Source organism: Larimichthys crocea, chromosome II (genome assembly GCF_000972845.2).
Source record: "Larimichthys crocea isolate SSNF chromosome II, L_crocea_2.0, whole genome shotgun sequence".
Taxonomy (NCBI): Eukaryota; Metazoa; Chordata; class Actinopteri; family Sciaenidae; genus Larimichthys; species Larimichthys crocea.
In genome coordinates, this window is record NC_040012.1 from 11,976,195 (window position 1) to 11,992,952 (window position 16,758).

Genomic DNA, 16,758 nt, shown 5'->3' on the forward strand with positions numbered 1-16,758 from the left:
CCATTAGCTGCCATTACTAACATCAGCATGCCTTATTTTCTCTTTCACGCCATTTTCATTAAAAACTAATTAATTTTTTTAGTTAAGTTGTCAGTTGTGTCCACTTTAAAAGAGGCTAATCGCCTCTTTTTAAACTGAAATGATGCAATTACCATTTCCAGGCAGAGATTGCCTAAACAGCAGATGTGTCAGTGTATAGTATACAAAAATGATGGGTAGTTTAATTTGTTGATATGAGAACAAAAACTTGAAGCTGCATTTACAAAAGATTAAATGAGTACACGTAATGTGAAAAGGGCTGCTAGTAGCATTCACTGGCTCTCACTGCTCTCTTAGGATAATTTGCAGCAGCAGCAGCAGTAGTAGTAGGCGGCAATTTTCACTGAAAAAAATGTAATGTAAAATCCGACTGTAAAGTGTACCTGCCAGCACCAAGTACCACGCAGACAAAGTCAGAAACTATCTGGTGAACATAGTGGAACATTTAGCAGTTAAAGTGACAGATATTTCCCAGAGCAGATGGTGGAGACCAAAAACAGAGCTAAAAGCAGAGTTAATATTGGAGTAATATTTTAATTTTCATCACAGGCAGAAATCTTTGCTGGATTTGTGAAGAGGAAATAGTTTTCACAATACGTTTATATATAGTGATAATATATGCTGTTTTTGGTATTAAAACTTCAGATGTTTTTTTGGTGGTGGCAGTTTTGCCTTTATTGGTTTGATAGCAAGAGGCAGAGAGACATGACAATGTTCCCAGCATGTGGTATGTTCAATTACTTACTTTTTGGCTGGTAAATAAACACAAAGAAACTTTGACCTCAGAAACTTGAAATATTTGAAATAACACAACCTTTACAAAGCAGGCAATGGTGATGGGGATGCCCTGAAAATACTTACCACCAAGGTCGAAACACAAACATGCAGTAGGTTACCTGGTGTAAGAAGCAAAAGAGAAACTGCAAAAAAAGAAACTGCAAAAAAAAGACAATCTTAATGATTTCCTGTACCTTTTCCTGCATTCTGATGGGTTTTCTCGCAGAGCAAAAATCATAATATGTCGACTGCTGTCGACTGTGGGTCTGTAATAGCATTGGCAGCCATCTCGTGGGACTCATTAGGACTGACGATTACTTCACACATTTGTGTAATGGCCAAGGTATATGAGGCAATTTTACAGTAGCTACAGTAGTTGCACCATGTTTTGCAGTGATTTCATGAATAAAATCAAATTCCTGGTATGGTTTCCTCGGTCACCAGACCTAAACATCATTTAACATCGAGGGGAAACCCTGCAGAGCAGAGTGAGGAGTCAATTTCTGCCTTCTTCAGCTTGCACATAACCAGAGACTTAAAAAAAAGATAGAAATAATGCAGTTCAGGACTTGTAGATACTAAAGCCCTATGTACCTCTTGTTATTAATAGGTTTTTACTCACTATAGCTCTTCCATAGTGATATTTCTGGCTCCTGACCCTCGTTACATACTATCATATGTATTTGTTATATCTTGCGAATGAAAAAATGTCTTCTTATCATATATTATTAACACGTGTGTCAAGTGTGTGAAGACACTGGCCTGATGTGACACATAATATTGTAATACAATCAACTGATTTGAACAGAAATTTGATTATTTTATGGCTGCGGTTAACAATTATTTTCATTTTCATCATTTACATGATTAAGCATTTCATCAATTGGAAAAGAAAATGCAAAATAGACAAAAATGAAGGATTGATGTCTTCAAATAGCTTTTTTTTTTAACAACAGACAAAAATACTTGATATTTGCAGTTTACATTGATTTGAAACATAAAAATAGATGTTTGCCCTTTTGTTTTAAAGGTGAATTATTATAAAAATAGCAGATTAACTGATAATTAAAATAATTAAAAGTTAGCAGTCAATTAATTGACTGGTATATTAAGTTCTAGATTAATTAGTGTGTTAATGCAGTGTAATACATTAAATTAATCCTAACTTCCTGAAGGTTATAAAGAGTTTAATCAAATTTTTGGTCATTTAAAGCCAGATGTTTTTAATTGATTAATTGTGAATGCATTTTTATATTAGAACTATATTCTTATTGATTGCGTTTTTAAAAAAATCCAGTATTGCCACTGTGCTTCTGAGTGCATGTTACATCCCTGAATTAAGGCAAATTAATGCATGTCTGTCACTAAAGACACTGAATGAATGGAGACCACACAAGCCGCCCACAGTTAGAATGCAGCCCATGTGCTGACCATCCATAGGTAATGCAAAGCAGACTGGATTTTGGACAAAAATGTGCCTGAAGTCTGACAAAAGTTTAAACTTTACAATGAATTCACCACAGGAAGGTGATGAAATTAGGAGGGTGGACGTATCAGCGTATCTGAAGTGAGCCATTGTGGCAAAACATTAAATTGTTTCCAGTTGAAAGAAGCCATATAACTTTAAATAGCTTCTAAACCGGAGACAAAAATGCATTGAGCATGAAGTGTAAAACTGGATGTCAGTAAAGACATAGCAGCTTGTTTGAGTGATGTAAAATGTCTGGTTAACAGTTTATGTTCCTCCGATAAGAATAAAGTCTCACAGACATGGACATAACAGCTGTGTGGCTCAGATACAAGCAGGGGATGGAGATGCTGGCAGATCTGAGTTGTTTATCGTAGGTGTTACATGAGTTCCATCCAGACTTCATTTCCAGTACTTTACTAAAAGCTGTTTTTATAGTTTCAGTTCGATTTACACACTAACATCTCTTAGACAAGAGAAGAGATGCCGTGTGATTTTTTTTTTTTGTCCTGCGTTTCGCCTCTCAGGCTACGTACAGGCCCTGCCCTCTGAGAGGTGGAGGTTGTACCTGCTTGGTAAGTGTAGGAGTGCTGGTACGACTCCTCTGCACACATATACAGTACAGTCCTTTTTTGTAATGTAACACAAGAATAAAAAAAACAGCAAATACTCAATTTTGAAAGTTGAAATAAGCCATTTAAAAAGAATGTATGTCAAAAATTCAGTTAATAATTGATTATCAAAGTGCTTCATTTTCTGTCCATCGACTTGTCTCTATCATCAAAAACTAAATGTTCAGTGGCATGTATTAATAATGGTGTAATTTACATTTTCACATTTTTTAAGTATACTATTAATTTAAAAAGCTAATTATTAGATTGATGTAAATATAGAAATACAGGAAATAGCATGTCTAAATTCGTGCGTCCTTTCCACCACTTTTGAAATTAAATCTACGCCCTCGCATACAATTCAAAAATAATTTTTCGGTTACACCGCCAACTACTTGCTTCCCCTGGAGGGTTAATAGTGTTTGCTCAATTTGCATATATTTCTTAGTAAGAAACTAACTGCTCTAGGCTTTTGGCAACAAAATGTCACTTTGTCGTCGTACCACTTTGTCGTAAGCCCCATTTGGGATGGGATTAGTTTTATGGTGGGGGGCGGGGGGGAATGGAGCATGTCTGTAAATTTCAGTCCCATCTCAATCTTGCCATGTCAGTAACTTGTGCGGATTTTAGCGACTGGCCAAATCTTGGACCTCCCGCGCCCAGGAGAAATAATTTCTGATAAAACCTCAGCTAGTCCAATCCGGATTGACAAACCCGAGATAGTTTGCAAATACCCTGTCGTTTCCTTTTTAGGCAAGGAAGGACTCTGCACGCTCGTCCAGCTTTTCCCACTCAAAACGAGATCACTCTGAATGCGCCAAATGCAACATTTCCCCGCCCATCCTTTGCTGTTTTGTCATTGTTTAAACAAGCTGCTGTCAGTTTGCGGAAATTATGTTTGATCATTGTGATACATTTTTGGTGGGATGGCAGCACATGAATGGAGTAACTGTTGCACATTTCCATTCTCCTTCCCTGCATGTTGTTCATTAACATCACAGATGTTGTGTATTAGCAGCTACTTCACGTACATTTTTCTGAAAACTAATCCAGCCTGAACGGGGATATAGCGTGTAAAATTTTTTTACGTTGTGTCAATGTATTTTCCCCCGCGAAGGTGTGAACATCAACATACCAGAAACGTGTTGAATGGGTGAATGAATTTGTTGTGTGTTGTGTGTGTGTGTGTGTTGCTCATGTTTAGGTGAGGGGTGATGCTGCCAGGCCAATCATGGTTTCCGTTGTAAAAAAAAAAAAATGCATTTTCACATTGGAGCGAGCTGGAGGTGAGCAGTGTGTGTGTGTGGGTGTGTTTGTGTGGATAGAGAGCAGGCAGGGGACTGCTAGAATTATGTGTGGAGGAGGTGAGAAGTGAGGCTGTCAGTACATTTATGAAGAGACTGATTGAAAAGAAGAAACCTCTCTTTTCCATGTCAGTGCTGAGCTGCTCTCTGCTCCTCTCCGATGACCCTACTGCTTAACCAACTGCTCTGAGGTCAGTCTATTCGTTTCACTGCCAACTGGCATTTGCTACTGATCTTGAGTAGGAGTAACCTGTGGCTGAATATTAATGAATGAAACAGACATTTTTAAGTCTCACACGTTCTCAAATTTGTAATTACGCAGCAAATATGGTGTAAATAAACCAAAGTAACCTTTACAAAATGTTCTGGAGGAGAATCCAAAAATGAGCTTATTACCATACAACATTTCTGCAGCAATCTTACCATTAACAAAGTAATATTTCTAGGTGTATATAGTAAATATTTATAAGTGTTTGATATTTTGTTAATTATTTAAGTGCTTTTAAAGTAAAAATCCACTCCAGCTTCCTAAATTTGAATATTTTCTGGGTGTATTAGTCTTTACTGGTACTAAAAATGAATATTTCTGGCAACAAAATGAGAAATTTGAAGCCCCCACTTTGTCCCTTTTTGAATTTTCTGACATTTTGTAGATTTAGCGAGCAATTATTGGATGAATTGTACAACTAAATGACAGATTAATGGACAGTGAAAATAATAGTAAGTCGCAGCTTTAAAATCAGTGTTCCTATACATGGGTGAACACAGACAGAGAATAAGTCTTTTAGGCACATTTTGATATTTCATTGTGATTTCAGCTACAAACCTTGACAGAAACATCCTCTTACCATTTTTTACAAGTGTCCGTTCCTCTGCAGCTCCTTTTTTGAACACTGCACACCACCTTCTCTTCATTTTGCTTGACACTAACCTGGTTGTTCAGTCTGGGTCTCCTTTGTTCTCTCCACTTTACTAAGCTTCTTTGCTCACCCATCTCTGTTTCACCATGTCCATCTGCCCGCTGGCACTCTATCTTATCTGCTGCCTCAATCATTTGGCCAAGAGCCGCCAAACACACCAACTGTTGTGCTCTCTCTCAATAAAACAGTGAAGTATTGCACCTTTCAGGGGGTTTTCTGTTTTGGGCTTTTTGAGCTGTGCTGAAGATCGTGTTTTCTAAATTGTTCATCCTTTTAATCTTGAGCCATTTATCCCCAAAACAAAACAAGACATAAAAGCAGCAGTTTAAGTGCCTCCAATTAGAGTTTTGCACATTAAAATGTTAAAGAAAGTCTTCGTGACCCAGACATAAACAGACGATGTAAGAAGTTCTGTGATCTATCATCAAAAAAAAAAACACCTGTTGACATATAAATTATTTATAGGCGCTGAATCAAGCCGTGATTATGTTAGAATAAATAAAACAAGCTGGCTCATAGGGACTCATAGAGGAAAAAAAACTGTTTATATGTCCAGATTATTTGTTGTGTCCCCCCGAAAACCCATTTATATTCTTGTTACCATAATTAAAGACTAAGAAAACCAGAAAATTGTCACGTCTGAGAAGCTGGAATGAGTGAAATTTGGTAATTTCTTCCTAAAACTAATCATTTCAGCTCCACTTTCAGATACAAAAAAAGTTTTGTTTAGGACATTGTGTTGCTCTTAATGTGTTTAAATTGTTTGTTTTACTCAACAAACATTCCAAAACCCAAATATATTCAGCTTACGATCACAAAACACTATGAAAACTAGTAAATATTTAAATGAGGAAAAGCTGGAACCAGCAACTTTTTGGCATTTTGCTTAAAAAATGACTTAATTTTCTGTTGATCACCCACCGAGTTAGACAACAAATCATCACAGCTCTGGTCACATTCGAGAAATCTTTACTGTTTCAGCTTGTACTGCTGTAAGCCACAGTTTACAACCTGTTTATCCGAACACGGTGTAGTATATCTTATCAGCTCTGTGTTGAGAAAACACTCTCCACAGACTGTGCTCGATGTCGGCCCATCTCCGCGTCTGGCAGTTGATGGCAAGTTCTTTACACCACCAGTGGAGCCAAGGAAATGACATCATGTCCCTGCAGGGGTTGAAAGCGCAGCCCTGACAGGACTGTCATGACAAAAGAGTTCCTTGGGAACATCAGGGTGCATCGAAGACAGGAAAAAAAATCGTCTGGAGGCGTGTTTTCTTAGTTCCTGTAGATCCAGTCTCCCACTTCTAGCCCATCAACCATTTTCTGAAGTTTGAAATTCCCCTCTCACATGTGTGTCTTTCTTTTTTTTTTTTGTCCTGAATGTAGGGCATGGGGGCGGTGCAGAAAGTTCTTCAAATTAGTAGTCATTCAAAGAGTGGAAGACGAATCATTGTGTTGGCAAGACGCAGCTCAACAGAGCCACATCTCTATTTCACTTGTAGGTTTTCAGCTTACACTTGGACTTGCGCATTAGTTTTGTTCCAGTCTTACTTGATATGTATGTATGCGTTCTTTATCTGTCTCTTCTCGGCGTTGACAATTGAAAATAAATTAACATTCCTGGGCTTTATTTTGTCTTCTCTAAGCCTGTGGAGAAAACTTGGAGGCGAACCCAGGAGGTCAGGCCGTACTCACAGGCTGTCAATCCTCTGCAGTGACCCTACCGCCCCTCTTTTTCTCCCCCTTCCATTCTTCTCCTCCTCTGCTCTCCCTCTCCCATCCATTTAGTCCTCCCGGCTTAGAAACTCTCAAGCTCCCTCCCCTCCTCTCACTCCCTCTTTCATTGGACGCCTCTCCAGCTTGAGAGAGGCAGACACAAGCTTTGTCAAAGGAGACTCACATTCAACCAGCCGGCTATTGCACACAGTCTTGTGTTTCATGTTAAGACATGTGGGCTGTCTCCTTCAATCCATTTATTTTAATTATGTTTTAATTGCTTGCCGTCCTCTTTTAAATGGTTGCTTATTATTTCTATCAGGCTGATGTGAAAAATTGGCTGTGGACTGTGATTTTCTCCATTATCTTAACTGATGATAGATTTCTCTCCTTGGGTTTCCACTGTGTTTGTATAGGAGGCAAAAGAAAAACAGATGTTGTGAATGTTTGAATATCATTTTTCAGTTCATTGGTGGAATTTCTTTGTCTTGTTTCCAAAAAAGATATACTGTTATTAGAGAGCAAAAACCTGAGGGAATATATCTTGGTGCTCAAGGCGCAGACAAACATGAATAACTTTTATGTAGTCGGTTCGTCTTCTGGTGTTATAGTGTATGTTTGAGCTCATTAGATTTAGTGTAGGTGGTGACAGTTAGTCATAGCTGTGTACCTTTTTTTAAATATCAGCCTCGGTGGAACATGATGATCATTATGCGCAAATTGTTGGCCGAGAAACAAGTAACCTCAATTCCCAGGCTTCGGGGGGGAGGGGACGGGGGGGGCGGTTGGTGTAGATAATTCCTCAACACAATCTCTGAGGGGTTAACGATGCCTCACTTACCTCTTAAAATCATTTTCTGCTTGAGAACATCTTAGGCCCCCACAACCATCATCCCCACTCTGTCCCCTGATGTGAAATTATGATACGTCTGTCAGCACTTGTGTAAAGCATCTTAATGTTAATCGCCTAATCCTTTTATCTCAAGTCCGGACCGATTCAGTGTAGAAATCCCGCAGAACAAAACAGTGTTTTTTAGGAAGATGAGCATGGCTGTGTCCTCCACCAGCTTAAGAGAGAAAGGAGACATGTTACTCAGCGGGGCGACGGATGATCAGGAGAAAGAACCCCGGGGGTGGCGAGGGGCAAGTCTGTATCCGCGAGGCCTGGCAGGCTCTCGGCCCCTAGTGTCTAGAAAGGGGTTGAGTGGCCCAGCAGGCCCAGCAGGCCAGAAGGGCAGGGGGATGTCCCCCCCAACAGTTTCCAATCTCCTCCTGTCAACCATGATTATGGTTACCCCGTGGCCCCGGGCCTCATATTTGCAGAAGATAAATGGCTAAGGAAGAAGTCACGTGTGTCTCCGGAGAGTCAGTGTTCTGCCCAACATTGAACTGGTGGCAGTCTTGTTAGAAGAATTGAGAGTATGAGCAGCCTCAGTAGACCAGTAGTGTGAGACTTTCCTCGCAGGAGAGCTTGTACCCTCCATTTCGTTCTTATCTGATCTTGTTCGGCGCCACTGGCAGATAAACAACTGGAAGACAAATAAAACCACAATTCCTATAAAAACCACCAAAGTTTAACTTATAAATTATAAGTTAGCTGTATGTGTGTTTCCTTGGCTCGGGCTCAGAGTGACCTCAACTGAAAATAAACACTCTCAGCCTGCGTCGGGCTAGGTGCAGATTGTTCAGCTATTAGCCCCCCCCCCCCCCGCCCCTGCTTCCAACCATGCATTGGCCATGTATAGAATGAATCCAATTGTGACTTAAATTATTACTCAGAATGCTAATGTGAAAGCTTCCCATGTTTTGTGGGTTTTCATGTTGCCAAAAATATCCGAGCGCATTAGTGAGGCCCGGGGAGCGATCAGAGCTGACTGCTCTGCTGTTCAAATTTGGGTTCATTATAAAATAATCAGGGTGGTTGACGGGTGGCTCCGGAGCAGCAGCATTCAGAAACATTCACTCTCCTCCGCATAGCGACGGCTACCAAGTGACCGATCCTGTTGATACGTATGAGAGTGTGTGTGTGTGTGTGTGTGTGTGTGTGTTAGTGTGTGCATTGGGGAGATGTTGGATGGTGACCACATGGGAATAAACAAGATACACTACATTGATGTTTGTGTGTGCGCTCATGTGAATACCGTCTCTCCTTGTGTGTGTCCGTGTCTGCAGGAGTGTGCACGTCCATGGTTATATGTTTGTGCAGGCATGCATATGTGAGTGTGTGTGTGGCATTTCACATATGACACAACACATCCCTCCTTGGTGTTTGACTTTGGTAAGCAGCTTATCTGTCTGCCGTGTTGGTCTGTCTCAGGCTCTAACCTTTTGCTGCTTTTGCAGACAAAAGGGCTGTTTTTGCCACCCCTTGATAAGGAAGGAGACAAAAGTAGCTCACAAAGCAGCTGTGTCTCTAATGGCGTCCTGTGTGAACGTGTTGCTGGAGCGACAAGCTCTCTCCCGCGGGGATCTGGGAGTAAATAGGGAAGGTGGAACAGGGAAGAGTGGGAGAATGAGGCAGTGTAAACATTCAGTTGTAACACGCTGAGGAGTGCTGAATAAGTGCAGAGCGCCAGGCACGCTTTCTGCTTTGTTTTCATGTCAGTGTCCTCATAAACATTTGACAACAAAGTTTTAATATTTCCGTGGAAAGAAAAAGTGCCTTTGTTTATTCAATTTCACATTTATGTTTGACGACATTTCAAAAGCAATTCACACTTCTTTTTTTCATGTGATCCAGACGTGTAGAATCCAGATTAAAAAATTACAACCAAAGCTGTGACGATGCTGTTGATTACCGTCCAATTTTCCTCCATTTTTACACTCATTCCTGCTCTCTCTCTCTCTCTCTTTTTTTTTTTTTTCCAGATGAGAAGATGACTGGTGATGCTTCTCCGAGAACTACTGATCGTTGACATCGCTCCAGCTTTCCAGCTCTCCCACCGCAACATACTGAACCACTATTATTAGCCATCAGGCTCCTGGATCGTTTACTTATAACACACAATGGCCTCTGCACTGTGGAGGTGTCCAGTGTTTCGCTGCCTCTTGCTCCTTCTCTTCTGCTTTCACTGCTCAGAAGGTGAGTTACCATGGAGTTATGTGGCACAGAGTAGTGTTAATGTGATTCTGGTCAACCTTTCAAGAAGCCACTTATTATTCATCTTATGAATGTGTTGAATTTATTAGCCCACATTCCTCTGAGTGTGCTAATAGTTCCTCTTCAGTGGTTTTACCCTTGGAGTTCGAAAAAGGTGTTTTGAACACTTTGTGCTGCGCTCATTGAATATTCCTGGCAACCCATGAACATTTCTTCACTTCCAATACTCAAATGGTATGTCAGAGACCTTCGCCTGAAGGTTCATAGCTGCACCTATCCTGCACAATGAGCCTCATAACAGATTGAGTGTAGTTAGAGGGACTGGAGGCGCAGAGAAAAGATGATTTTTTTATTTGCGCCTAAATCAGATCGTTACGTGCAGCCAGTACACCTGCAACCATCAAAAGCAGGGCACTTGATTGAGCGCCAGATTCTGGAACTGGGAAAAAAAATGTGTCAGTGTTTTTAATTGTCTGCACTGACATCCCAAGGCTCTTTTTTGGTTCCTTCTCTCACTTTTGATTAGTACATTTGGCTGTAATTACAAGTATTGTCACAAAACACACCCGTCTGTTACATGCCCATCAAAACCACTGCTGTTGGTATGTCTGCTTAATGATGATCATTACATTTTTCCCCCCTTTCAGTCCCATTGTACTTGGAAATAAAGTAACCCAAAATCATATGCTTGTGTGCCAAGCATTGATTACAGATAGACGTTGAAGCACATTATTCTAGGGGCTTCCTTTTCAATCTGGATTCTGCCTTTTTTTCCCTCTCTCTCTCGCTCTCTTGCTGTTGTGTTCTGCGATAGATTTCTATTGCGGTTTTATTTTAGGTCTAGATGTGGTGCACAATTTGTTAACAAAGACAGATTGCTATGGAGCAGGCTATCCCAGAAGTCTTTCAAGTAGAGATGCATTTTTTTGGAGATTAATTTTAGATAATATGCAAGAGTCCTCACTGAGGCATCTGAAGAATAACTCTCTGATTTGGCCTGGCTCTTAAACTGGAGCTGAATAGTCCCGTTGAATTTCTTAAAGAGGGTATGCAGAAAGTCCAGGTTTTGGGTTTCACTTGATGTGAGGGCTCCCAGGCCTAAGAATGCATATTTGCCCATCCATCAATAAAGGAATGTGTGTGTGGGTCCCTCTGAAAACAATATCTGATTCTATCCACATGCCACTCACCTTCAGCCCGTCCAGCCCTGAGGGCCAGCATCCCGGCGCTTATGATCTACGTTTCCATCAGAAACCGTGCAACAAAAACTCTACTTGATAATTACCTCCTGTCCCTCACCAGGAGGGAGTATAATCAGGTTATCGTTCTTACCCAAAACATTCCTCACGCTTTGAAATGCTCATCGACATAGCTGAAGAGAAAGTGATTTTTCTCTCTCCTGGTATCGACTTCCCGAGCCAGTATGAAGAATGAACACCAGTCAGGCCTCTGCTCTGACAAACTTTATCAATCTGTGCAAAATCAAACCGAATTAATGCAACTGTAGGGAAACTGTAGCCAAATGTGTGTAATCGAGCATAGATTATACAGTTAAAGTTATAATCCCTAAAATGGCTATCATCAATTATTTTCATATTAACAATGTATCAGATGACAACGTGAAAGAGGTCGCTGGAAGTGATGAACCTACGGAGAATTATCGCCTGATTCTTCAGCTGCTCTCGGCTTCACAGAGATTTATAGAGAGTTTTCAGCTCATTGTTTAGCTGTCTGACATCGACTTTACTGTTTTGGTTCACTCTCGCTGCCCCCATAGTGTTGCAGCATTTATTCAGGAAATATCTCTAAAAAACCCACTGTACCCTACCTGCTCTGCAACCACACAGCAGACAGACACAGTTAAAGTGTAGCTGGTGAACTTAATGGAGCATTTAGCAGCTATGGCAGATCATTTCCTCAGGAGCTGGTTGAGACTAAAAACAGAGCTAAAAGAGTTGCTTTCATCAAGTGGCCAGAAACTCCAAATGAATGATAATGTTGTAACCTCTGGTTATCTAAGTTCTGCACTTAAAAGGTGACGATTTGTCAGCGTTTTGCAGGTTTAAAATTTCAGTCCTGGTTTATGTGGTGACAACAGCAAACACTCTTTGAGCAGATACAGTGTCAGAAATACAGTTAAATAAAGTGAATAGGTTTCCATCATGCCACGATCAACTGCAATTTGATTTCATGGTGTGATTGCTGCGAATAGTTTTTCACAGACAGGTCTGTTGCTGTGACTCATTGCAGCCGCTCCTTTTTTCCAGTATGGTCGCTGACAAAAAAACAAACCAAAAAAAAATACAGAAAATGAACGTTTTGGTTTTTGTTTTGTTTTTTGATGGAGACATCCGTCTTTCCTCTGACTGTGTCACAGTAAAATCCACCCTGTAATATGAAGTATTTAGGTAGGGAATGTTTGGTCCGTATCAGCAGTGATTTACAGCTCTGATACGGTGGAAAGAGAGTGAACAGTGAACAGCGAAATGGCTGAAGTGAGAAACACTAACCTTGTGTTACATTCACGTGTGAAGACAATTCAAATCAAGTGTAGGAATGGCAGACTCCACCGCTACCAATGAAAATTTAATTTGTAAAGAGATAACAGCAGGATGTAAATATACTGCATAGCTAATGCTAAATAAATGCCAGCCATAAATAGTATTTAAAATTAGACTTGATTGCACGATAATCTAAAGGATCGTGCCTTCAAATAACGTCAGCGTTTTAAAAATATATTTAATTGGGTACAATGGCGCTGAGAAAATAGCACACTGTTATATGCTATTTCCTATTCTCATTATTTGCACTCCATTTCTTTCATATCCTTGTGCCATTATATAACAGATCTATAATGCTACTGCTAGAGAAAAACTAGGTCATGCAGGTATCAGATTTGTTTTAGATGTTTTAGACCGCCCAGTCTACAGATATGAAAGAAGACAACCAGAATCAAAAGGAGCAGCCACAAAGGTGGGGCAAGAGCACAGGCACATACCTGCTGTGAGTGAATGAGAGCTGTTATCTGAGTCTTTTAAGTAAAGAAAGACAGATTTTGGGGTGGGGAGGGAGAGGGATTATGTCGTGCAGTCAGTGTCAACACATTTAGCTGGCTGTTGTGTTTAAATGCTAAAAGGAGAGCAGGTACCTTGGCCTTCATATCTGAATACTGCACAAAAGGGAAATGTAAAAGATTAAGTGGTTTGTGTTTGATAGCTGTGTCATATCTGCAGGGACGGTAAGGGAAAGAGGCTGTGTTTGTTTTAGGTCCTATAGCGTTGCGGCAAGCGCAGAGTGAGCCGCATTAATATGCAGTTTTTTTGAATAATCAAGTGAGAAGAAGAATCGTGCATGAGGAAAATGTAAAAAAAAAAAAAAGATTCCTAAAAAATACACTCTGCTCTGTTTTTTCTTGAGCAGCTCTGGATAAAACAAACTGTACGAGGGAGATTTTTTTTATTGTGAAATATTCCTCAGTTGAACATACCAGCATGCTTGTGTTTCTCCCTGAAAGGTTGTAAAGGTTAACAATACGTCTCAGCACAACATTTGTCTCAAGCAGTGCCATACATTGTGCTGATGGAAGACCCTCCCTCGAGCCACACTGGTATTTCCAGTCCCGGGGTTGACTGAATGGGGAAGCCATTGTGCTCTAACTCTTCTCTGGCTCCAGGCCATACACATCCAGCCTGTCATCCATTGATATGCTTGGCTTGCCATTTTATAATTCATATTGAATGCTGCGGGTCCATGGCAGGGCGATCATGAATTATCAGCTAAACCATGGGGAGATTCACAGATGACTGGTCAATCTGTGTGGTGAGGAAAAGCACAGAGGGAGACAAAAAAAAAAAAAGATACATAAGTCTCACATGGAAATTCTGCCCAACTGGAAGTATTTCAAGAAATAAAGCAAGGGCTCATCATCTGGAATGGACTTTGTTGCAAATTGGGAGCCATATGGAGACAGATAAATTATCACATTTGTTGTTTTGTTTTTAAAAGATATATATATATTTCTAATCCAGTTTTGTCAGCACTTTGTCACTATCTCTGCAATATGCACCTTTTCTGTACAGAGCACCAGATATATTTCTGTATAGTATTGCATAACAAAATGCTGTCTTAATAATAACCGAGGACCTGGAAAGTTTTGAATCATATGAGAACATGAAATTGAAATGAGCCAGAGTCACATGAATCTCCAGGATCAGTATTTCACTCGGAGGAAATGAAATACAATATCACCCTTGATAGGGTCATCCTAGATTTATTGCAACAGCGATTTCCTGAGTGCGTTTTTGGTAAACCAAAAGCAGCAAGAAATGTCTCAATATGCGAATGTGAGAGCAAACCCCCCCCAACCCCCAACCTCCCCCTACGAGAGGACTTTGTGCTTTATTGTGTGTTTAGACGTGATTGTAAAAGTTGCTGCTATATGGCCAGCTGATGAATAAACACTTAAATTAATGGGCTAGGAGCTACACTTTTCTGACAGTTTGATTTAATTTGTTAAGCATGCTTTAAATCTCACTCGCTCGCGGCATCTCGAAGCAGTTCAATTCACACCCCTTATGGTAACAAGTTGTATAAACATTGGACCAGATGCATACCTCACTCCCTCTTTTTTTTAAAATGCTGTCCACACTTGTTTTTTTTTTTTTCTCTCCAGGCAGCCTAATTCAAATAATAGATGAGTCCGGCTTATAGCCACAAAGTAGTTTCCCTCAGAATCTAAACTTTTGGATTTGCTGGGTGTAAGTCGCTGCATCACTGGAGGGTTCAGCTGTCATAACAAAGCAATGCATTTAATCTTGAGAGGAAGCAGAAGGGTTTCAAATAAAAGCAAGTCTACGCTAAAAGCTGTGGAGTTTTTTTTTTCCCCTTTCCCTGTATTGGAGAAGGTGTTTGCCAACAATATAAATCAGATTTGGAACTGAAACAAAAGTATTTATGGAGGCAACAAGAACCTGACTGAATACTTTTAAATAGCTCGGCTGAGCTAATTTAATTTGAACGAAAAGCACAAGACCTAAACAAACATGCAAAAACAAAGGCAAGCATGTAACATTTAACACTGAAGGAACATCGAGCTAAGACAATCAAAGCAGATTGTACCTCTGACTAAATACCTACGGCAGTGAAATTTCTTTTTTGGCACAGCCACTCTAGCTGTTTTGTAGTCACGTACATTTTAATCTTCATTTGGAGACATGTCATGTGCGTAAAAGAGCATGAAGGCTATTTTAAGGAGAGAGAAGTGTTTGTCTCTACCTGTCCTCCTTGATCCTTATCAGAAATGTCATTTAATGATAGCCCAGGTCTCCCGTTTTTGTTACAGCTGGTTATGATTTGCACAGTAAATGCTGGTGTTAAAACTAATGCCGACAGTGAGGGGAAAGGATCACGATCAATAAAAGAAATTATGATAGATTCCGTAAATGTGCTTTTGTGCTCTCGCTCTCGTGTGTGCACAGATTTTCTGACTCTCACATAGGAGGAGAAAAAACGGATGACGGATGTGTAAATATAACATGAAATTGATTCCACTTGTGGGTTCACTCACTTTTGCATGGCTTAAGGTCATATATGATTCAAATCAGTGTAATAACACATGTTGGATCTCTCTCTTTTTCTTTCTCTCTCTATCTCTCTGTCTTTATTTCTGTGTCCGCCGGCTAGCTCTCACTACAGGCCATGAATGCAGCTCTGTTGCATTCACTGTATTAGTAATCTCCTCAGGCTGAGAGGCTGTGCCATAGAGCATGACCACACATTTTTTTTGTCCAGGAATTAAATGTCACCTCGGGGTGGGTCACCTGCAAACAAAAGGCCACCAGCCGATTTGCAGGTATAAACAGTTGAAGATAAGGAAGCCTCCTCCTGCCGCGCAGGAAATTGAATAAGTACGCAGGAAGAAAAAAAAGTCAGAGAAACAGCAAAGCACAAAAGACGTTTTTGTTTGCCTTACGCTATCAGTATTGACCCCCTCTTGTAGCGCGTATCCCCATCGAGTGCACGAGGCACAATGGCTTCATCGAAGATGAGGGTCAGGAAACTGTCTGTCATCAAGATCTCCCCATCTGTGCATCTCTTATCAGCGCTCCTGTTTTCTGCTCGCATTGACCGGAATGCTGGCAGAAAGGAAAAGGGGCAAGGTCATCACGCTCGAGCCAATCAAAGTGGTCACTGTTCCAGAGATAGCAGGGGTTTATTGCCAAGGAATGTGCCTGGATGTTTTATTTTCACTGACTTCCCTGGTAAATCCCAGAGACTCCAAACAGAGCTGAAAATTCCCTAAATCCCACAAAGGCTTCCCCTGTCACACTGTATGTACAACGTTGCAGTCTGCTGGCAACGTCTTTGTATGTACGGGAGACTCTTGATGGACCGTTACAATCTATATAATGACATCACATGCTTCGTGGGCCTAGTTTTAGTATCCTTGCTAGCTTGGTTACTCCAGTATACAGTTATGAAGTGCATACCAACTGTGCTTGAAAAATAATAAACCTTTGAACAGCAACAGGAAAAAAAACACGTCAAAGCTTTTAGTTTAATTTGAACATTGCAGAAGATGCCAATTTGTGATAATAACTATAGGAAAAAAAACCCTTTTAACAAGCCAACCTCTTCTAAAACAATTATAGCCATTATGAACAAACTTTTAATTTAAAAAAAAATACATCTAAGGTAACTTTCAGCCTTACAGACTTCTCGTAGTCACTCGACAAAACATCTCTGGCAAGTCTGGCATTGAGGTTACAGCTCACATCCAAGTAATACATTAAATAAACAACACATTTTTCAATATTCCTACT

At 40.3% G+C, this 16,758-nt stretch overlaps 1 protein-coding gene across 14 annotated transcripts in view; it reads left to right on the plus strand.

Annotated features, from left to right (window-relative positions):
• The window catches only part of adgrl2b.1 (adhesion G protein-coupled receptor L2b, tandem duplicate 1), a 127,381-nt gene that overhangs the window by 51,150 nt on the left and 59,473 nt on the right, over positions 1-16,758 (plus strand). For all 14 annotated transcript variants that reach the window (XM_019262210.2, XM_019262211.2, XM_019262221.2 and 11 more), the window contains one exon: positions 9,706-9,919. In XM_019262210.2, the coding sequence (XP_019117755.2) occupies positions 9,844-9,919 (76 nt within the window). In that variant the 5' untranslated portion in view covers positions 9,706-9,843. The remainder of the gene's footprint in view (positions 1-9,705; positions 9,920-16,758) is intronic.